Here is a 23,353-nt window from a genome sequence, read left to right as displayed (position 1 = left end):
TGGGGGGCCCAAAACCATGGCACAATGACACTTGGGGGTCCAGAACAATGACACACTGACACTTGGGGGTCCAGAACAATGACACACTGACACTTGGGGGTCCAGAACAATGACACACTGACACTTGGGGTCCAGAACACTGACACAATGATACTTGGGGGTCCCAGAACAATGACACACTGACACTTTGGGTTCCAGAACAATGACACACTGACACTTGGGGTTCAGAACAATGACACACTTGGGGTCCAGAACACTGACACACTGATACTTGGGGGTCCAGAACAATGACACACTGACACTTGGGGGTCCAGAACACTGACACACTGACACTTGGGGGGCCAGAACACTGACACACTGACACTGGGGGTCCCAGAACAATGACACACTGATACTTAGGGGTCCCAGAACAATGACACGCTGACACTTGGGGGGCCAGAACACTGACACACTGACACTTGGGGGTGCCCTGTCCTGGCACAATTTCTTTAAAAGCTCTGCTGGACACAAGGGGCATACAAACCTCTCTTTATGCTCAAGAACCTTTTCTGAAATCTTTTCCACACATCAAGCACATCATTACATCAATTCCGGTTGATACCGATACACATGTTACCATGAACAAGTTTTCCCACCGGAGTCTCATTAAACTTTCCATGGTAAAGGGAATCCCTAAGGGAGCAAAATCTCCACCCCACGTTTCCCCTAAATCAGGGAGACTCCTTAATTGCATAACAGGTTTGGATATCTCAGCATTACTCCAATGACTTCCCCCACGGAATGACCTCCTCCAGCCACAAGCTGATGCCCTGGACTAAGGTAGCTCAGAGGTCCCCCTTAACCGCCTACCACCCCCTTTACCTTCGATTTCCCCTCCCCTTCCTTCCAATTAACACGCTACACCAGGGCTGGAGTATAAATGGCCACAGCATCCTTTTATTACAAAACTTTATGAATAACTCTTATCAATAACAACAAAAAACAACAATAACCAAATAACCGTACAGTAGGACTTGTTAGGTTTCAAGGTCCTTGAAGGCAATATAACTATCCAAAATCGGCACCTTTCCTAAACCTGAATGACCCCAGCCGCCATACACCGCCTCAGGGACGTACTTAAATTGCCCGCAGACACACCGTGGTCACCAGGTCATAACGTTTGACCTTACCACCACAGAAGGCCAAACATCACCGATGGATGGGCGGGAAGTCCTGTTCCTTCTCCTGGTCACGCTGGCTCCTGGAACTCCTCCTTCCCAGATACTCTCCGAAGCCCCTCCTATAAAGCCTTCTCCTCCAATCCCTCCTCAAATTAACTTCTCCTTTTTCTTTAACCCTTTCCTCTCCTGGTTCCCTTTCCCACCCTTGTCATGCAGGCCTTACGCTCATTACACTTCGTTCCATAGCTCCCGGCCTGTCTTTCTCCAGTAATGGACCTCTGATGCTTTACTACGATAGGAGGAACTATGTAAGCACACCTTACAAAAGGCCAAGAGGGCCTGCTGTGTTCTTCATTACATGACAAGCAAAGTGGTGAAGCAGACCTGACCCTCATTAGACCAAATTCCGTCAGGTTTTCCATCGTTACTCGCCTTGGGGTTTTATAAAGAGGTCATTTTATAAAGAAATAGTAAATATTGGAGTTCCTCTACTGTGGGTTCTAATACAATCACACCTTGAGGAACCACAAGAAGCTATTCCAAGCCATTATCCCACCGCATGTAATCTACGTCCATTTAACAACATGTTAATTTGTTGGCCATGAAATAGGAAAATAAAAATCAGGTCCGAGGGGAAAGCAAAAACCACTAAGTGATACTCGGTAAATACCGGTATTTCTGCCGAAAACTTTTCCAATGCAAAATAAGGTCTTGCGGGGTCTCTGATAAATTGAAGACATATTCAAATTTATGAACGGAACTCCTGCCAAGACCTTGCGGCAAGCCTGCTCTTCTCCGTCTCCGATCACGTTCTGCTCTCGACCCTCACCCGCATAAAGACACACATTTCCAAATGTGAATTTAAAGCAATACTCCACTATAGTGCTGTAATGCATTTTAAATATACATATGAATTATAGACTAATTGTAAATAGTCTGGTAGTCGAGTTTTTAAGATATTTGAGTTTTCTCTGACTTAAAAAATATTTTTTTTAAAACTATAAACTCAAAAATATAATAAAGTTTAACTTTAGCATTGCAAATAAATAAAAAAAAGATTCTCCAACTTGTGGTTATGCGCATTATGTATCATTATACGGTGCAGCTGTGAGCACCTCGAATGAACTGACTATCTTGTGTGACTTAACGTTTGATGATGCAATGGAACTAGAGAAGGTTCACTGGGCGCGTTGTGTTTCCTATCAGGTCTCGGTGGCTGTGGGACTGGCCGTCTTCGCCTGCTTCTTCCTTCTCCTCCTGCTGGTTGTGCTCAACAAGTGCGGGAGACATTCGAAGTTTGGAATCAACCGTAAGTTTTGTTTTAATATTAAATCATGTGTAAACCTCCTCCAATCACGCTGGTATTGCGGGGCGGACGCTCAATGAGACCTTTGTGTGCATTGTAATATTCCGGGGCGGATATGACCCGTAGCCGGCCGTATCGGCAAATAAACTTGTATTCTTTTCCACAAGCAATCAAAGTAAATGGCTTCTATTCAGCAAAGACAAGATTCGGCTCAGCGTCTGTATGCTAAGTCCCGCCTCAGGGTTGGAGTCCCGCCTCAGGGTTGGAGACCCGCCTCAGGGTTGGAGTCCCCCCTCCGGGTTAGAGTCCCGCCTCCGGGTTAGAGTCCCGCCTCCGGGTTAGAGTCCCACCTCAGGGTTAGAGTCCCGCCTCAGGGTTAGAGTCCCCGCCTGCTCACAGAGGCTTCCAGTATGGACACAGGTGCCCCAGCAGTGTCTGGGTAGACTGTATTCCACAGCTTAACACGCACAGCCATGTGTCCTGCTCCAAACACTCCTCCCAGACAGACTGACTGGCTTCCTGTTCCCTCCGGCTGGTGGGTTAACCCTTTCATTACCAGAACTGGCTGTAGTCAGGGATGGAGGCTCTGTTCCGCCCCAAAAATCTCTCTGAGCCTCCGGATTCCGGGACCCCGTGTATAATTAACAACCCCGGGAAGACCGCCTAGCAGTTTCCCTTACGAGTCCGACCCCGGAACTCCTCACCCTGCTTGTCGAGAAACCAGAATACAAGGCGACCTTAACGGGACCACCCACCTAAACAAGGGAGGGATGTACCGTCCACCCGGGACCCATTCCTGGCGTCCTGTACAGCATGCATCACTAAAACCTCAAGAAGTTCCTTTTTTGTAATGGTTACATAACCTCATGGTGGGCCAAGTCCGTGGGTGGAATGGAACCACAGCAGGTGACTAGTGCTGAGGACCTCGCCGTCAGCCTTCGTACATGCATTCATAACCCGCCACACACTGCCGAGCTTGTTGCAGAGTTGACCCGGGGCCAAGTGTCCAAAGAGTAAAAGAAGATGAAAGCAGAAACCCCGACATCAGAATAGAAGAGATCAGCGACAAAAAAAACATAAAAGACAAATTGTTATATAGTCAGTATAATGGCTACAAGTCCTAAGAGTCAGAGATGGTGTAACCCAGGCAGGGCCGGATTTACTCTCTCTCTGCTGCCCCAAGGCCAGGTTCCTCAATGCGCCCCCCTATCCACCAACCTCCGCCCCCCCCCATGGAGAATGGCGACATCGCTAAGATCGCTAAGCGGCAGCTTCCCCGCTGTACATTTAGCTCTGCTTGCCCAAAGCCGGGCTAAATGTGGTAGACAACTACCCACCCAGTGCCTGGAACTTCATGTCCTGGGCATCAGGAGATAGGAATTCCACACCCCTGCTGCCCCTCTACTCCCTGCTGCCCCGAGGCCGGGCCTTGGTTGGCCTTGTGGGAAATCCGGCCCTGAACCCAGGTAAATGATACAAGAGATCTATAAAACATTCCAGTGAATGGGAAGAGTAGCAATGGTGTACACCACTAAAGCATGCCACTTCCTCAAGAGTTTCCTGATAATATCTTGATAATACCAGTATTCTGTTACTCTAGTGACACTTGACCCGGGGTCTGTGGATGATGTGCATAGAGCGTACTATATAGATAGTGTGCACAGGGGGTAGGTAAAGGAGTCGGCACTATGAGCCTGTCGGTTCTACTGCATTGCACATTGCTGTCCATCTAACACCTGGACGTTTACCAACAGGATGAAAAAGCAGAGCGGTGAACTGCTCAGTGTCCTGGTGCTCCATCACTGTCCAATCACAGGCTGGGGCGGGTCCCAGACCAGGTTGTTTTAGTTACCTGCAGAGAGGTCTCAGGGAGTGCAGACGTTGCCTGTGCAGTCTGGATCACTGGCTATATATATGAAGGGTCTTTTGGTAAGACAGATCACCTACTATAACCAGGCTTTCAGATATTTCATTGGAGTTCGTTATTCATCGGTATCTGGGCCATGCATTTGTTGTCGCTGACATGACCATGAACGTGGCCCCAACACGCGCTGCCCTTTAAAACGATTTGCGATTCCTGACGTACAATAAAGCACCTCCTGGGTCTCCGTACCTTCCTCGTTTAGAGCAGAAGGCGTGTGTGTTTCCTTTCACCTTGGCCTTCTACGGGACTGCGGGATCAATATATATCAATGGAAGGAAGGCAGGATGCCATAAAACTGGAGATAACGAGGAATTGATGACTGTAATCTCAAGTCAGCCCAAGCAATAGATCTCACAGCAACGCCGGTCATAGTGATGTAAGTAACATAGGTCAGGCCAGCCATCCCATTGACAATGTTTACAGCTTCAGTCACCGCTAGAGGTGACTGGACGGCAGAGTAACAGAGGTACTCTATGCTGAGAGGACGGCCCTCAAGTAGAGGAGTGAGGGTCTTTTTCTGCAGCATTCTCCTATGAGCCCAGGCTGGTGAGGTGATGTACCCCCGGGTGGGTATGTCCATGATATCAGGGTTACAAGAAGTGAATAATGTTGGGCATCATTTTAAACCTAAAGAGGACCTTCACTGGAAGACCGAGTGGTGAGTCTGAGTTAAGGCTTTTCCCCATAGTTCTCCTTAGGGTAACGGGAGGACACAAACTAGCGTCCTCTCGTCACCCTAGGCTCAGTATACCGCGAGCTGTAGCTCGCAGTATACTGAGACGCCGCAGGTGAAGCGGATCCCGACAATTATGTCTGGATCCGCCCCTTTCGTGAGTGACAGCTGGCTCCGCCTATCTAGAGGCAGAGCCAGCTGTACCCGCCCCATCCCACGTCCATTCCGCCAGTCAGCGCTATCGGAGCGGTGTCCTGCTTGTAGCCCCACTAGCCATAGGCAGGCATTGTCCCCTTTAGCAGAAAGGGTTAGGTGTATGCAGGGAGTGGTAGTTGACAATCAAGGGGGGGGGAGTGCTCAGGCAAGAGAGAACCCAGTGGGAAGTATGGGGCTAGCTGTAGTTCATTTGAAGTACCATGTGACTTCTCCTGAGGGCAAACCTTGAACATTCTCCCTTAGGGGGACAAATCAGGATAGCTGGACACAACAGAGTAGAGAAGGGTTTAGAGCCTTGGTTCTCAACTGGTGGGTCGTGACATGTCTTGCTTCTGGGTGAGAGACTCCTCAGCCTCCCCCTAGCGCAGCAATGTCAGTTCCTGTGCCGAGCAGCCATTCAAAATATGCCTTGCGTGTCAGGTGGGATGGAGTGGGCTGGAAGTATGGCCATAAGTGAGCTCCATCCATTTGTGCATTGCTTACAGCTCCCAAATGTGCCCTGTAGAGGTGCCTAGACTGCACTGACGTCACATTCTGACTCCTGGCACCTGTACAGGGCGAGTAAGGGAGCTGTACAAACAATTCACATATGGATGGAACTCCGTCACAGCACAGCAGCCCACACTGGACACCAGGCTGAGGATCCATTCCAGTTCTCATATGGTAGGGAGACTGGAGACCAAGGAAAAATGTGGGTCCTGAGGTTACACAGGTTGAGAACCACTGGTTTAGAGGAAATCCCCCCCCAGCCTTGGGCCATGGATATGGACTAGAGCAGCCCAGGAATGAGGACTAACACCTGAGTCCTGAAAAAATCCACATTTGATCGTTAAATTGTTTGTGCACACCATCCCAAAAGCCTAAAAAAAGAAGTCGGACCGTGTCGCTTCTTTATTCTTCTGGAACGGAGGGTAAACCTATACCATGGGATCAGAGACTTTGTGACCAATACTGATCGGGATACTGGTGGTGGCCTAGCAATGCATGGTCCTTCTGCTTGGTGGTGGTGAGTAGGGTCCTCCGTGTGTACCGTGCACAATGCAGCCTGGAATCCTGATGGACTAGACCTGGAACCAAGGAAAACTGAGGGACCCTTCATGTACAGTATATGTGATGGAGTGTTTTCTGGCATGGCCCCAATACTGAATGGAATGGATCCGGAGCGATGGAACTTTTAAGAATGAGATCACACAAGGACCTATACATGCGCACACCTCAGCAGAACCATATACATGCACGCAATAGGTTGGACTTGATGGACTTATGTCTTTATTCAACCTCAAATACTATAACTATGAACTGGGGTTCTAACAGCCCGTCGTTGGAATTGTTTTACCTGTAGGTCCAGTCTAGAACAACCCGGCACAATGGGGCTCTACACAGGGGCGTAACTAGAACTGGGGCCCTGTGATTTCTTATGTGAACAGCGGTGCGTTCGAACCCATAGCGACCCAGGCGGCCCGCACGGCATCAGGGGGGTGTCCTGGCCAGGCCCCCCCGTGCCCGGGCCCCGTAGCGGCCGCCTGGGTCGCTATGGCTATTGTTACGCCACTGGCTCTACATACTAAGCTGTTTATTAGGCCTCAAGGCTGCCATTGCTAACATTGGAAATAATAGCCTCAAGGCTGTCCCCGGACCCGGCCCTTTCCATGTTTTTCCATGTTATCGGCACATGGATTTTTAGTGGCAGCCTGCTGATGCGATACACAGGACCAAAGAACTCCCTCTGGTCTAGAAAACAGCTTTATGTAAGAGGTAAGAAAAAGTCCGGAGAAAAGGTGAAGCCGAGGTTGTCCAAATAATCCGCCCCGGGTGACATGACAACCTCTTCCATCTTCTAATGATTTCTGCTATGCTCTGTATTTGCTAAATAAACACACATCAGCAAGTTTCCGCTCTTCACGGAGCTGGCCTACCAGCGGTGGTGCGTCCGCTAACGAGATAAAAACTGTGTAAATAGAAGGAGTGGAATTTTCACCTTATACTCCGAAATTTGAAATACTTCAGATAAAACTATTATTTCACCCATAATTAACATTACAGCGCAACAAACCCTCCGCCCCCCCCTCCCCACACACACACACACCCCAGCAGTGGATTGTTAATCCAGTTCCAGCTCTGGGGCCTACGGTAAAGTTTTTTCATCAAGGAACGTTAAAAAACCCTCCCATTGCTCTGGTTCACTCATGGGCCTGGTCGGGAAAGTCAAACTTACTTGTCACAACATAGTTGGATGGGGCCCTAGATACTGTGGTTGCAGGCCAGGTCTATTGAGGGGTCTTGCTGTTGTCCAGCCTAAACAAGGGCACAGACTATAAGGCATGTAGTCCAGGTGAGCGACTCCACCACCACCAGGTTGGCCAACCTTCCATCTCCTGGCCACCATCAGTTTCCTAACCAAGTCAGTCTCATCCTCCACATATAGGCCACCCTGCAATCCACCAGAAGGGAGACTCCGGCCATCTTCTGATTCAACTCATCTTTACATAGAGAAAAGGTTAAACCAAACAGTCCATTATTCGTGGCCGGTCCAATACCTGACTTATGCCCTCAGAAGGGTGTTCAGTCAATAGAGTTTCAAGTTGTTCTGGTGAGACCCACTTGTGGAAGAACGAGTGGTATCTCCTCTGAGGGGAGCAGCAAGCAACTGTCTATCTGTGGCCCTGTCTATCCCACCAGGTTGGCCAACCTTCCATCTCCTGGCCACCATCAGATTCCTAACCAAGTCAGTCTCGTCCTCTACATATAGGCCACCCTGCGATCCAGCAGAAGAGAAACTCCGGCCATCTTCTGATTCAACTCATCTTTACATAGGGTAAAGTTAAACCAAACAGTCCATTATTCGTGGCCGGTCCAATACCTGACTTATGCCCTCAGAAGGGTGTTCAGTCAATAGAGTTTCAAGTTGTTCTGGTGAGACCCACTTGTGGAAGAACGAGTGCTATCTCCTCTGAGGGCAGCACCAAGCAACTGTATAGCTGTGGCCCTGTCTATCCCACCAGGTTGGCCCATAAGAGGTTACCCTGCTCTTTTCTCTATCTTACACTAGCCCACTGTATGTCATCTGCGTATTCAGCTGCTTGTCTGGAGTTCAGCTTTAAATTGCGAGCGGTCTTACGGAAATTGTTTTTGCGGGTTTTTTCCGGCGATATACATAACTGCATTTTCTAGACTTTAACTAAAGCGAGGAGACGGTGTTTGGAAGCCGCACTTCATTAGTCCCGGCCTCTTCTGCGCCAGCCTCCTAAGAAGCTGCTAATTCGCTTTTGAAATTGACTCAAGCCTTAAATGGGTTTGATGCGTCTGATTCCCCTGGGGGGGAGGGGGGGCGGCTATAGGCTGGAGAGCTCAGTGCGGACTGCGCGAGGGGTAAGATGGAAAAGATGCTGCAGAAGTCTACAGAGCAATTAACATGAACCCTTTGTGCTCCGCCGCAGTGATGAGGAATTCATGGTGAAAACAGATCTACACCTCGTGTGGGTGACAGTTGCAGCTCTGTGTGTCATAAGCCATAGGCATTTATTCACAGGAAATACTCTTTTCATCCTTTATACATCTCCCGCAGCCTATTCCGGACACTTCCTGTCTGTATGCACCCCGTGTGTTGGCTGCACATCATTGCCCTGGACCCGCTTCAAACAATGGTGGACCGTGTCTGTGCAATGTGTGTCAGGACAGCCACTTGTAGTTTTTACCAGGGAGCATGTGACAGGGTGACCATACAGGTGCACTTTAAAGTTGTCACTCCATACCAGGAAGTGCCCAAGCAAGGACGTTTGACCTCCACATTCTATCCAAGGTTAAAAAAAAAAGAGTTTTGGCTTTACATACCCTTTAAAGTGAACCTGTCATGGATGAAACAATGTAACACTGAACAGTACACACACCACAAGGGGCCTTCATATTCCTTCAGTTGTGTCGAAGGGCCCATTCACCCCCATTTTACCTGTATAACTCATGAGAACAGGGTACAATGAGGACAGTTGGCTTCTCAGTGTCCTTGCAATGTTGAGCAAGGCAACTCAACGCCCTAAGTTTTCCTCAACATGGTCTCAGACCAACCAAAACTTGGATAAGCATCTGCAACCAGGATGCGTGACTTCTCTGATGTCCAGAGCTTTGGCAACATCCAATGGGGTACGTCAATGTACATCAGGGAGTTGCAACACAGTGAATTTTAACAGGTTGTCCTGCTATGCGTTGTACATTAATAGATTCATGTATGCAACGTACACCAACCGTACACAGGGTACATAGAGGACAATGGTCTTCTCAGCATCCTTGCATTGGTCAATGTTGAGCAACGCAACTCAACGCCCTAAATATTCCTCCACATGGTCTCAGACCAACCAAACTCAGCCAAGCTCTGCAACCAGGATACATGACTTCTCTGATGTTGGCGCTATACAGTGGGGTATGTCAGGGTATAAGAGTGAGTTGCAATGAGGTGCATTGTAATAGGTTTTCGGCAGTGGGCTGCTTATTAATACATCCATGTATGCAACGGACACCAACTCTAAACAGAGGACATAGAGGACAATTGTCTTCTCAGTGTCCTTGCATTGATCAATGTTGAGCAAGACAACTCAACGACCTAGATTTTCCTCCACATGGTCTCAGACCAACCAAACTTGGTGAACCTCTGCAACCAGGATACATGACCTCTCTGATGTCTGGAGCTTTGGCGCCATCCAATGTCAATGTACAACAGTGAGTTGCAATGAGGTGCATTGTGATGGGTTTTTCTGCAGTGAGCTGCTTATTATTACATCCAGGTATGCAACGAACACCAACTCTATACAGAGGACATAGAGGACAATTGTCTTCTCAGTGTCCTTGCATTGAGCAATGTTGAGCAACGCAACTCAACGACCTAAATTATTCTCCACAGACCAACCAAACTTGGCCAAGCTCTGCAACCAGGATCCACGGCTTCTCTGATGTCCGGAGCTTTGCCGCCATCTTTGTATCCAATGGGATATGCCAATGTACAATAGAACGTCTCCTCATTGGATACCGGGATGGCTTGTCGCGTTCAGAAGCTACACATTGGGAGGATCAGAGAGGTTGAAGGTCTTGATTGTGAGAAGTTCCCGACCACCGGAAGAACAATTTTCAGAATTTTTATTTTTAGCACCGTTCTCTCTTCTCATCCAGAACCGGTTCACTTTAAGCCCTATTGTCATAGAGAATATATATATATATTTACAGTGTATATATTTCTGTATTCCCTGTTCCCCCGCGTGTCCGCTCCATACACATATTGATCCGTCTTTCGTTTTGGATCCTGCTCGTGTTACTCAGTAAGTGGAAAAAATGAATGGAGACATTACCGAACGGCCGGGAGCATTTAAGCCGCCATTTAAAGGTATAGATTGCCCGATGCTTTCTGTACTACAGAGAGTTGTTGCGGGGCCTGCAGGGACTCCGTACAATGTGGAAACAGTTATAAACACTCTTATTTCCCGGCTGCAACTGTTTTCATGGAACGAAATGCCAGTTTTAGGAGAAGGGAGGGGCTTGTGCGGGGGTCAGGCGTACCAATTCAATATTTTAAAGGGATACTCCACTTGTTTTATTCTTCTACGCTTCTCTTTTATTTTAATGTTTTATTTATGTGTGCTGCTCAAAGGAAAACATATGTATGTATGAATGAATGAATGAATTAATTAATCAATTATCCCGGGTAGCTGGTGGAGGTCTTACGTTACTTGCACATTTTAGGGTGACCACTGTGACTGTGCACACACCCTCCCTCCTTCTAATGTTGCTTTATTACAGGCAAACACAGAGATGGAAGGCATAGGATTTGTATCTCTGTCCGTCCAGTCCTGAGATCTACGCAACTCTGCCACACAGCCAAGCCATGTTTAGCAGCACAACAGGCCCCTTCTCTGCTGCAGAGAAGGTCTTGTCCCTACCCCAAGCAGTGACTGGACAGTGAAAGGAGAAGCAGCAGATTGCTGAGCTCATCTCTCTGTCACTCTGCTCTCTCCTCTTATCTACATGTTCCTTGTTAGCACATGCAGGGCCGGATTTCCCACAAGGCTAACCAAGGCCCGGCCTTGGGGCAGCATGGAGTAGAGGGGCAGCAGGGGAGTGGAATTCATATCTCCTGACAGGCAGTTCCAGGCGCCGGGCGGGTAGTTGTTGCTTTGGGCAAGCCAAGCTAAATGTACAGCGGGAAAGCCGCCACTTGTTTTGTACAAATTATGTCACCGAGATGACTTGTATGCGGCCAGCAGGTCTGCCATTCTCCATAAGGGGAGGGTTGGCGAGTAGGAGGGCGCATTGAGGAACCTGGCCTTGGGCCAGCAGAGAGAGTAAATCCAGCCCTGAGCACTGCAGGATAACTGATCAGCTCTTTGGGCTGCTTTCCCCGTCTCACTAAGCTCTGCTGTACAGGGGCTGCAAGGCTTGGGGTATTCAGTGTATGGCACGTGCCCTGGGTGCCACTTGAAGGGGAAGGGGGGGGGGGCACCGCTGCGTAAGGCAGTTTGCCGACCTATGGAGACAGCTGACTTTTTTTCACTCTGGCCGGCGACCCGCCAGTGACGTCACTGGTTGCCAGGAGCTGGACGGGGTGCCACAGGCGCATTTTATAGCAGATACACCTCTGGCCGCCAGAGACTGATCCCGGGTTCCCAGGTCTCCAAACTCCGGCACTTACACTGCTTACATTAAGACGATGAAACGTAATGATAAGGATACAGAGCGGGTTGAATGTGTGACTTTTATATCTGCTCCGAGTTCGGCTTTAAATGATCCCGCCAGCGGCCAGGCTTTCCCCATGTCCTATTGGCGTAGGATATCGCAGTAAACCTGTCTTCGCTTTCCTTGTATTTTAGGAGCGGCCGTGCTGGCGCAGGAAGACGACCTGGCGATGTCCCTCCATTTCATGAACTTCGGGGCCAGTCCTCTCACTTCTGCTGAAGGGAAGCTGGATGGGGTGAAGCCCAACTTCATTGAGAATCCGCAATACTTCTGCGACGCTTGTGAGTTCCTCTCCACGTCTTGTAAATGGCAGATAGAGACTCGGGCTAGACATAGACTGGCGGGGGGTCTCTCCTAGAACAATATGGCGGCATTTGTCATGGACTCTTGTAAATGGCAGATAGAGACTCGGGCTAGACATAGACTGGCGGGGGGTCTCTCCTAGAACCATATGGCGGCATTTGTCATGGACGGGAACTCGCCAGGATAGGTCCAGGTGCCTAGAAAAATCACTATGCAGGCAGCACCATCATAGTTGCCGAGTGAAGATAGGCCTGGAGCAATGGAATGGAAAGGAATAAGTCTAAGGCCTACATGACAAGAGTGACAAGGGGAACTAGGGTAGGAAAGGGTTAAGGAAAGTGGAAAAGGGGTCAGAAGGAGTTCACTTACTGTATTGGTGGGTAGGGGGCTTGCGGAAGGGGCTTCGGAGGGAAGGCAGGAAGGAGGTGTCTCAGGAGTTCAGTTTGCTGTCCGGCAGAAGAAGAGACGAACTTCCCACCCGCCCGCACTTGTTATGGGTGCTGGGGTTGTTGCGTGGTATGTCACAGCTGTGGTTGGCGGTTTGGGATCCTTGAGGGCACTGGTCTGTGCTCGCATATCTTGATGGGGGGACCCATCGGTTGTATGTGTGTCCTTGTTGTTGTGTAGTTTGTCACAGCTGTGTTTGGCAGTTTGGGATCCTTGAGGGCATTGGTCTGTACTTGCATATCTTGACGGGGGACCCATCGGTGGTATGGGTTTCCTTCGGTGGTGGTAAGGTCAACTGGTTACGACCGGGTAATAGGGACCAATGTGGGTCCGCGGGTAATTTTATTACCTCCCCGAAGCGGTGTATGGCGGCTGGAGGCAGTCAGGTATAAAATGTGCCCGCAGATACTGGTCGGTATATATATATATGTATATAGAGAGAGAGAGAGTTAAAGTGCCTTCAAGGACCTTGAAACCAATTTGGTATACAGTATAGTTATTGGTTGTTTTGTTGTTTATTTATATATGTAATTTATAAAGTTTTGTAATAAACGTCTGCTGTGGCCATTTGGACTCCACCCTTTCCTGCAGTGTATTAATTGGGTTGGGGGGAGGGGTTGTGGTTTTATGGTAAAAGGTTAACCAAGGTACCTCCAGCTACCTTAGTCATGTCCAGGGACTCATGTTTTGTAGATGTGCCCCAGGAAATAGCTGTGGAGGGCCAACGGTGCAACCAACACTGTATGGCGTATGACGAGGGTTAGATACTCCAGCTCACCGAGACGTTTCGCCCTATAGGTGTCCAGCACATCAAGAGACGAGACATTTTGCCCAAGTGGGAGCTGGGCGAAGGGGCCTTTGGAAAGGTCTATCTGGCCGAATGCTACAACCTGACGTCACAACATGACAAGACCCTGGTGGCTGTGAAGGTGACTTGAAAGTATTTTCTTTGTGGCTCCATTAAAAAAAACTTCTCTTCACTTCCTTAACTGGTGACAACATTGCCAACCGGTAAAAAAGCAAAAAGAATCCTCCAACAGAGACACGGGAAGCGAAATAAAAACACTTTGGGGATCGGTTGATAAATGTTTTCACACAAGATTCACACGTTTTCGGAATGTATTTAATTATTGAATCCTGGTTAAAACATTTATTAACAGATCCTTTATTGTTTATAGATTGGGGGCGGGGTGCGGGCCACCACACTACTGTTTTGGCATCAGAGATCCCCCCTAATTTCCTGTCTTGGTGATAGGTTTATCACTGGGACAGGAAGAGTTTGGGAAAGTCTAAGCAGTTCAGCAGCATGAAGACCATAGTGAGGTTCTAACCTTTACCTGCTCTACCCAGGCCCGGCGCTACCGCAAGGCAAGGCAATTGCAGAAGAACCGACCTGCCCTGGAACAGCTGATCGGTCCTGTAATGTGACTTCTATCCGACTTTGTGGAATGTCAGGTCGCGGTCACAAAGCCGGATAGAAGTGACATTTCAGGAGCGATCAGCTGTTCCGGGGGCAGGTCGGTTCTCCTGCACATATCGATCTGCAATGCCGATCTGCCCTGGAACAGCTGAGAAAGCGTTGGCATTCTTCACCTTTTGCCGGTTGCAGATTCCAACGCCGAAAAACTGGGCGTGATTACGTTAAAATGTGTGACCACATCATCGGTCACACATTCCAACCCAGTCACAAACTTGGATAGGACAGTGGCACTGGCCATATACCTGGAAACTATCAGAAGTTTTCCTAGAAACCATCCACTCTCAAGAGCCGTGTAGCCAATGCTCCAAAAACATTTGGATTCTAAATCTAGCCACTAGCCATAGACACGGGAGACCTGCCGGAGGTGCAGGTGTTACATTGTCTCCTTGGCCAGTTTCTTTGCTATACTGAAAGACTGTAGACACACAAACACGGCTCTTTCTGGTAAATAAAAAGGGGGACACTTCCAATGACAGTGGCCAGTCAAGGTTTTCTAATCATTTTGGTCTTTGAGAACCCATGTACGGAACTGTTGGGTTCTTCATTGGACTTGTTGGTCAGTGCTAGATGGAGAGCCTGTCATTAGGCCCGGATTTACTTTCGACATCGCCTGAGATAACTTGTACAAAACAAGCGGCTGTACACGGAGCTCTGCTTGCCCAGAGCCGGGCTAAATGTAGACCACAACTACCCGCCAGGACTTCGAACTGCATGTCCCGGGCATCAGGAGATAGGAATTCCAAACCCCTGCTGTCCCTAGGCCAGCCCTTGGTTGGCCGTGTGGGAAATTCGGCCCTGCCTGTCATCAAGTGTCTATGTCCACCTTATCTTTTCAAACTCATATATGATTCTTAACGCCTTGCCGTTAAAGGGTTAGTCTACATAAGACTGTTGTCTCTATTTTCAGTAGAGTTAGTAGTTTCATATATCTCTTTGAAGGCAAGATCTCAGCGCATAAGCTGAAGGCCTGCATATCAACCATATCCTCTGGGTTTATGGGGGGGGGAGTTCCCCTGTCCCCGTGTTGAGTTTATATTATACAGCAGGCAAGCATTAGGAGGTCTGGCAACACCCTAAACTTTAGGATGGCCAGGAGGTGTGCCAGGAACTGTATCTTATGAGAAACTTCTTCTGGAGCCTCCAGAAGATAAATTAAGGGAACGCATGACTCAGCCCATCACACCACATTCATAACCGAACACAGTTTTGGGTTAAAGGAGAACTATGAGGGGGGTGCTTTTCACTCACCTCATAGTTCTAGCCGACCTGTGACAATGAGACTGTCACAGGTCGGCTCAGTAGATCGGGAGGTGAGCGAACACATACCGGGGAATCCCCTCTCCCCACTCCGATCTGCCAGCGCTGACTGGCAGAACGGACGGGGGAGGGGGCGGGTACAGCTGGCTCTGCCTCTAGATAGGCAGAGCCAGCTGTCACTCACGCAGCTGGGCGGATCCAGACATCGATGTCGGGATCCGCTTCGTCTGCGCTGTCTCAGTATACCGCGAGCTGTAGCTCCCTATATACTGAGCTTAGGGTGACGGGAGGACGCTAGTTTGTGTCCTCCCGTTACACTAAGGAGAACTATGGGGGAAAACACTGACCCCATAGTTCTCCTTTAATTGACATCTAATTGCGTTCTTTGGCTCCTGTTTTCTCCTAAAACTCTCACTCCTGGAGAGATGTAAGCAACCAAGAACTTCGACTTGTTTCCATGAAGCCACCACTGAAACCTCCGGATTTAGATATTATTAATAAATTATATATCGCTATTCAGTCTTTTCAATAAAACACTTAAAAAGCTTTGAGAATGATCATTTTTCATGTCCTTCCAGGCCCTCAAAGAGGCGTCGGAGAACGCCCGACAGGACTTCCAGCGCGAAGCCGAGCTCCTCACTGTCCTACAACACGAACACATCGTGAAGTTCTACGGCGTGTGCACTGAAGGAGAGCCCCTCCTCATGGTGTTTGAATACATGAAACACGGAGACCTCAACCGCTTCCTCAGGTCAGAAGAAACCACAACCCGTAAATGTCAATCACCAGGGAAGAGTGAGATTTATAATGTTCCTGAAATGTCACCATTGTAAGGGAGGTCATGGGGGAAGGTGACATGAAGGTGGTTTTCCTAGTTTTTGAGGTCACATTGGGGTTGAAATGGTTTTCGAAGGTTATAGAAGCTCTTGTCTCCTACCCTGGACCTGTTCTTGTGCCAGTAAAGGACTCCTCGTTATTTTTATAGGTTTAAAAGAAAGAAAATACAGCAAGTCGCAGTAGTTCGAGAAGTGAGCGAACACATACCGCTGCTCGCTCACTTCTCGATCTATCACTGCAGAGAGTGGTGACTGTCACGGCTCCCTGCCCCAATCCTCCAGCGCTGACTGGCGGAACGGACGGGGGAGGGGGCAGGCACATCTGGCTCTGCCTTTAGATAGGCAGAACCAGCTGTCACTCACGCAGCTGGGTGGATCCAGAGAGTAATGTCGGGATCCATCCAGGCTGCGGCGTCTCAGTATACCGTGGTATACTGAGCTTTGGGTCATGGGAGGACACTAGATTGTGTTCTCCCGTGACCCATAGGAGAACTATGGGGAAAAATCCTGACCCCGTAGTTCTCCTTTTAAATGAGTCTCCCTCAATGAGCAAAATTTCCACTTTTGCTGAAATCGCTCTGTCCATGGCTACCATACTCCCAGTGCAGTATAGGAGAAGCAAGAATCATCTTGGTTGCCTTAGAGCAGAACCAGTTATCTGAGGCACTTCTTGACACGGTGGACTTCATAAATGAGGCCCAGAGTCTCATGCAGCTTTCTCCTGCTGAGTCCAAATTATTGTCCTCTCTTTTTATTCATCTGGTGGCCTCATATATCATTTTAGTTGAGCCAGTGGGTACAGGAAATAACCATATCTATACAGAACCATGACAAAAAAACTCAGGGTGTACGAGTCTGGCTTCTTAGAGACGGCCATCTTAAAAAGGGAGCCAGGAAATGCCAGAAAAAGAAAGGGCCCACAGAATATTAAAAATGCCCTTTTCCACAACACACCCAAACATCACACTTCTATGACCTTGTTGGGCATCCCATTGCAAAACCATGAACATTAATATAAAGTTAGTTGACCCTCTTTTTTTGGCTATAACAGCCTCCATTCTTTTGTAAAGGCTTTCCACAAGACTTCAGAGGGTGTCTGTGGGAATTTGTCTCATTTGTGAGGTCATGTGCTGAAGTTGAATGAAAAGACCACCGTCGGAGTTCCAATTCATCCCAAATGTGTTCTGTAGGGTTGAGGTCAGGGCTCTGTGCAGGACACTCGAGTTACTCCGCAACCAAGCCGGTCACACTGTGTCTTTATGGAACTGGCTTTGTACACAGGGGTAGGGTTGAGGTCAGGGCTCTGTGCAGGACACTCGAGTTACTCCGCAACCAAGCCGGTCACACTGTGTCTTTATGGAACTGGCTTTGTACACAGGGGACAGTCATGGTGGAACAGAAAAGGGCCTTCACTAAAGTGTTACCACAAGGTTGGAAGAGCCCAATTCTCTACAGTGTCTTTGTATGATGGAGGATCACCAGAACCTTCACTGGAGACAGCTGACCTCAATCATAAGGAGGGTGTCTGTGGGAATGTGTACCCATTTGTGAGGTCAGGTACTGATGTTGGATGAGAAGACCTGGTACACAACCAGCATTCCACTTTATTCCAAAGGCGTTCAGTAGGGTTGAGGTCAGGGCTCTGTACAGGACACTTGAGTTCCTCCTCACCAGACTGGTCACACCATGTCTTTTATGGAGCTGGCTTTGTACACAGGGGACAGTCATGGTGGAACAGAAAAGGGTCTTCACCAAACTGTTACCACAAGAACACAATTGTCTACAATGTCTTTGTATGATGGACGATGAACCGAACATCATTTGGAGGGATCTCCATGTACTTTGGCCATAGCCTGAAGTGTAGGAGCCCATTGTACACAGGGGACAGTCATGGTGGGAACAGAAAAGGGTCTTCATCAAACTCTGACCACAAGGCTGGAAGAGCCCAATTGTCTACAATGTCTTTGTATGATGGAGGATCACCAGAACCCCTCACTGGAGACAGCTGACCTCAATCATATGGATGGTGTCTGTGGGAATTTGTTCCCATTTGTGAGGTCACTTACTGATGTTGTTTGAGAAGACCTGGTACACAACCAGCATTCCACTCAATTCCAAAGGGGTTCAGTAGAGGACGGGACACAGTACAGGACACTTGAGTTCCTCCTCACCAGACCGGTCACACCGTGTCTTTATGGAGCTGGCTTTGTACTTAGGGGACAGTCACGGGGGAACAGAAAAGGGTTTTCACCAAACTGTGACCACAAGAACACAATTGTCAACAATGTCTTTGTATGATGTAGGATGAACAGAACCTTCACTGGAGACACCTGAACTCCATCATTTGGAGGGATCTCCATGTACTTTGGCCATAGCCTGAAGTGTAGGAGCCCATTGTACACAGGGGACAGTTATGTTGGAACAGAAAAGGGCCTTCACTAAAGTGTTACCACAAAGCTGGAAGAGCACAACTGTCCTTTATTCCAAAGGTGTTAGTAGGGTTGAGGTCAGGGCTCTGTGCAGGATACTCGAGTTCCTCCACACCAGACTGGTCATGCCATGTCTTTATGGGGCTGGGGGGATTGGGGGTTGTACAAGAGAGAAAGAAAGAGGAACCTCTATTCAGATTTGGGAACAAGCACATCATGGTTTATCCACCCTTAAAAAAAAAAACCCCAGATTTGATGGACCAACAGGATCCATCTGTAGAGAGATCCCCTACCTCTACTTTCATCTGTAGCACTCCTCATTCAACGTTTCCCCCCTCCCACTCTCACCTCCCATTATGACTGTCAATCTGCCTCTTCTAGGCAGCCATCTCCTTGGCTAATGCACTCCTCTTTGCAATATTGATTAGATTAGCTGTCTGAGAGGCTTAAATATAAGGAGATTGTACATCACTTGGAATAAACAGAGACTAGGTGATTGGCCCCGCAGGTATTAGAACTAGACGCTGCGCTGCCATTGCCGTCCAGTAGTGTCCGGGTCCTGAAGAGTACAGTGCAGAGACACTGTTTTTTATGGTTATTGACGGCACACCGTGACACTGTACAAAGCATCGGTCTTATCTAAGGCTTCCAAGTCCAATGCCCTGATTACACTGCCAGCTTTAAAATCTCCTACATCAATGAGAGACCTCCAAGTGGTCGGCCGTAGTGTACAGCCTGTTTCTGAGTTTGTTACTCGGATGTAATGTTTGGAGTTCCAGTTGTAAATGTAAATATCTTTTATCATTTTCAGATCCCATGGACCAGATGCCAAGATTCTTGACAACGGCAATGGACAACCCTACGGGCAGCTGAACCTGACTCAGATGTTGCAGATTGCCTCTCAGATAGCGTCTGGCATGGTCTACCTGGCTTCTCTACATTTCGTCCACCGGGATCTCGCCACAAGGAACTGCCTCGTGGGCAACAGCCTGATTGTGAAGATTGGTGATTTTGGGATGTCACGCGATATCTACAGCACAGATTACTACAGGGTAAGACTATGACTGTCAACCGTTGGCTTTAACCCAAACCTTTATATTTCTCTTTTGTGTGGATACCAACGCATTGAACCCGTTGCCACTTTAATACATTCTTGGCGACCGTGGTAGAGAGGTCTTTGTGCCTGTGGCCTACCAGCCTTAGCTATTATCAACAAGCTTGTTTGACTTTTGTGTGGATATCAAAACACGGAGTTACCCAGCAATTTCTTCCACCCCACTTACGTGTCGATGGTCTTGTGTTTCGCTTCAAGCGGGTTTTGCATTCCAACACAAGTCTATGGCAACGCAAAACCTACCTTCACGATCTGGGATCAGGCTCGGAGTAGCTGAAGCAGCAGGCAAAGTCGTAGTCAAACAGGCTGAGTTCGGTACACAAGCAGACGGTAGTAGTATAGGCGTAGGAGAAGCGTAGACGGAGATCAAGCCGAGGTCAGGAGCCAAAGGTATTGGGTATGAAGCGGAAGATGATGAGAGTAGTCGGTGAATCAGCAGCCAAAGGTCGGTACACGGGTAGCGGTATGAGAGGATTGTATCACAGAGGGAGCAGGAAGCAAGATATTGGCAGGAGCACAATCATCTGGCAAACAGGAAGTGCAGAGGCGTGGCTAAAATAGGAAGTTCAAGGGAGGAGCAAGGAGTTCAGAGTTCAGCAGAAACTCGGTTTACCTGAGGATTACACAGGAGAGCAGGCACAGAGCTATCCAAGGCTCTAAGGTGGCTCAGCAGGTAGAAACGGTGGCTCAGCAGGTAGGGGCCCTGGGTTCAGATCCAGTTCCTGACACCTACTTAAAGGAGAACTATGAGGTAAGTGATTTCCACTCATCGTTAGAGCCAACCTGTGACAAAGAAGCTGTCACAGGTTGGCTCCATCGATCGGGAAGTGAGCAGAAACGTGCACTGATCCAATCGTCTCCCTGCAGTGACCGGTGACTGTCAGTCACCGATTCCCACCTCCCCTCTCCGATCCTCCAGCACTGAGTGCAGGAATGAACAGTGGAGGGGGCGGGCACAGCTGGCTCTGCCTCTAGATAGGCACAGCCAGCTGTCACTCACGCAGCTGGGTGGATCTCTACAGTATTGTCGGGATCCATCACAGCTGCGGCGCTCTCAGTATATAACCGGCAATAGCCCGCTATATACTGAGCTTTGGGTCACGGGAGTAGGGTTGGTATATGTCCTCCAGTGACCCTAAAGAGAACTATGGGGGTTACCACCCCAATAAACACACAGACTGCGTTTCATGGATTTAAATGGCCACAGCAGCCCTTTTATTAACCAACCAATGTTAACAGTGACCAAAGTAATAAACAAAATAAGATACAAATAAATAATCTTACCAACTGAAGGGGTCTTTGGGTGCCCATCAGCCCCTCCCTAAAAAGCTGCTCCCATATCCCCACCCGCACCTCAACCAGAGGACAGTTACTGCCCCCAAGTTCCAAGGGGCCAGACCCCACGACAAATACTGACACCAACAGGGGAGAAGCACCCATACCATCTGTTTATTGACGCATGAGACGTAGCACAATGCATCAAAAAGAAACGTTTCGGGGTCTCGCAATATCCCCTTCATCAGGCATTGTGCTACGTCTCATGCCTCAATAAACAGACGCCATTGATTCATCACTTGGAGTGCCGGTGTCTATGTTATTAGGTGTCCGTCCCGTCGACTGCTGCAGCAGCAACCATCTTTTATATGGAACAGCGGTTTTGAGTGCGATGGGTTCATGGACTGTATCCTCCCGGACACCTGACCCCCCAACCTACAATCTGGTAAGATCAGCTAATCCCCATTTTATTTTAACCCCTTCTCCAGGGACTATCCCCCCTCCGCTTATTCTCCCTGGGTCTGTCTTCAATGCTAAGTGCCGAGAAGTGAATTAGGAAATGATTAAGTCGAAGTGTTGCTTCCGGCAAGACCTCTGCGAGCTTATGATGAATGCATTCCCCGAGTCCTCGAGCCACTCAGATCAATGTTAACAATTTAACAGTCATGTTCTGATCCTTATCAAATGTACAACAGACAACAGAGCACAACCTTTGAACCGGAGGAAGGAACGGGACACACGATTAATCTGCCGCAATGGTTGAGAAAATATTCTATCGCAGTGGTTCTCAACCTTTCTAGGGCCGGGACCAGGGGCGTAACTAGAAATCACAGGGCAGCATGCAGCAGGCTCCCAGCGTAGATGAGAAAGCTGCATAGCCAATGTGGCTGGGGTGGTGGTGGGGAGGTTTGCTGGAACTCTGCTCACTGCTGGGCAGAACTAGGGGACCCAGATCAACTCATCGATAATGAGAATAGTTGACAACTATTCTCGTTATCCATTACTATTAGTTGGTTGCATCCAGTGGCGTAACAATCGCCATGGCGACCCAGGCGGCCGCTATGGGGCACAGGGGGGCCCGGCCAGATGACGAGCGGGCCGTCTGGGTCGCTATGGTATCCTCTGCTGGTGGCTTTCAGTGGCGGCTCTGAAGAGGAACACGCCGCTGTTCAGATCACTGACAGTAACCTGTGCAGCAGCGCGTTCCTCTCCACAGCCGCTGCTGAGTCAATGAGAGCCAACAGCGGCGGTGGAGGAGGCGGGGCCTGTGGTCGACAGCAGGGGAGGAGGCGGGGCCCGGTGACGGAGAAGGAGGTGGGCCCAGCGACGGAGGAGGAGGCGGGACCCATCAGCGAGCGTGGAGGAAGAGGAGGCGGACAGGTAAAGAGTGCGACCAGCCCACCTGAGGGTGACCCTGCAGAGCCCACCATAGAGAGTCTATGGCGGGCTCTGCAGGGTCACCCTCAGGTGGGCTGTGTGGGATCTCAAGTGGGCTCTGCAAGGGGTATAGAAATTTTGCTATGGGGCCCTGTGATTTCTAGTTACGTCCCTGGTTGCATCCCTTCTGTAATGTACATGGCCATCTTAGCAGTGGGTGTGGCAGGGGGCGTGTCTTCAACCCAAGGGGTGCTGTACGGTGCCCCTGTCCAGCCGACTCAGAAAGCATGGCGGGGAGCGAGCTGACGCTGCTCGGTGTCTGCTGTAAATCTCTCAAAACACATTTTGCAAACAAGCCCTTCGGAAAAAGCTCCATTAAATTAGGATCCCTGCCTGACGGTAATCCGCCTAATAAAAAGGAGCGCAAGGGATATTATGGAGCGTTTAGCTGCCGTGTGCTGTGCGGATGGCACCGGGCCAGGCTGGGGGATTTTTCCTGCCAGAGCCGGCCTCCAGCTCTTGCCAAATCTACCGTTCAGCCCAGCAGAGTCCATCCATCTCCATACCGTTGAAAGGCTCTAGCGGGATTTGAACTTCGTGACATCCTGAATTGCCCGGCCCCTCCTTCTTTCCCTTTTAGTTGTTTCTTCTGCTGCCTCTTCGTCAGAGCCGTATTCATATTTAATGCCCGCCTGTGATGGGAATAAAAAGGAGATCACTTAGCGAGTGGAAAGAAAATGATTTAACGGGTAACTTAGTGGAGATAGTGACGAGTGGCGGGCCTCCCGGAGAGAGGAGCGTTAAAGGGAAAGTGCAACCATTCCGAAGAGAACAAAGGGGGG

The 23,353-nt window shown here is 49.1% G+C and overlaps 1 protein-coding gene across 1 annotated transcript in view; it reads left to right on the top strand.

Moving 5' to 3' along the window:
* NTRK1 (neurotrophic receptor tyrosine kinase 1) overlaps positions 1-23,353 on the top strand; it is a 64,754-nt gene that overhangs the window by 33,023 nt on the left and 8,378 nt on the right. The window contains exons 11-15 of the mRNA XM_018574048.1: positions 2,367-2,469; positions 12,128-12,274; positions 13,542-13,672; positions 16,059-16,231; positions 19,557-19,797. Of these exons, the coding sequence (XP_018429550.1) occupies positions 2,367-2,469; positions 12,128-12,274; positions 13,542-13,672; positions 16,059-16,231; positions 19,557-19,797 (795 nt within the window). The remainder of the gene's footprint in view (positions 1-2,366; positions 2,470-12,127; positions 12,275-13,541; positions 13,673-16,058; positions 16,232-19,556; positions 19,798-23,353) is intronic.

The sequence above is a fragment of the Nanorana parkeri genome, unplaced genomic scaffold (assembly GCF_000935625.1).
Source record: "Nanorana parkeri isolate BGI_ZX_2015 unplaced genomic scaffold, ASM93562v1 scaffold2696, whole genome shotgun sequence".
Classification (NCBI taxonomy): domain Eukaryota; kingdom Metazoa; phylum Chordata; class Amphibia; order Anura; family Dicroglossidae; genus Nanorana; species Nanorana parkeri.
Note: the sequence above shows the minus strand (reverse complement) of the source record. Positions and strands in the feature narration are given on the sequence as shown.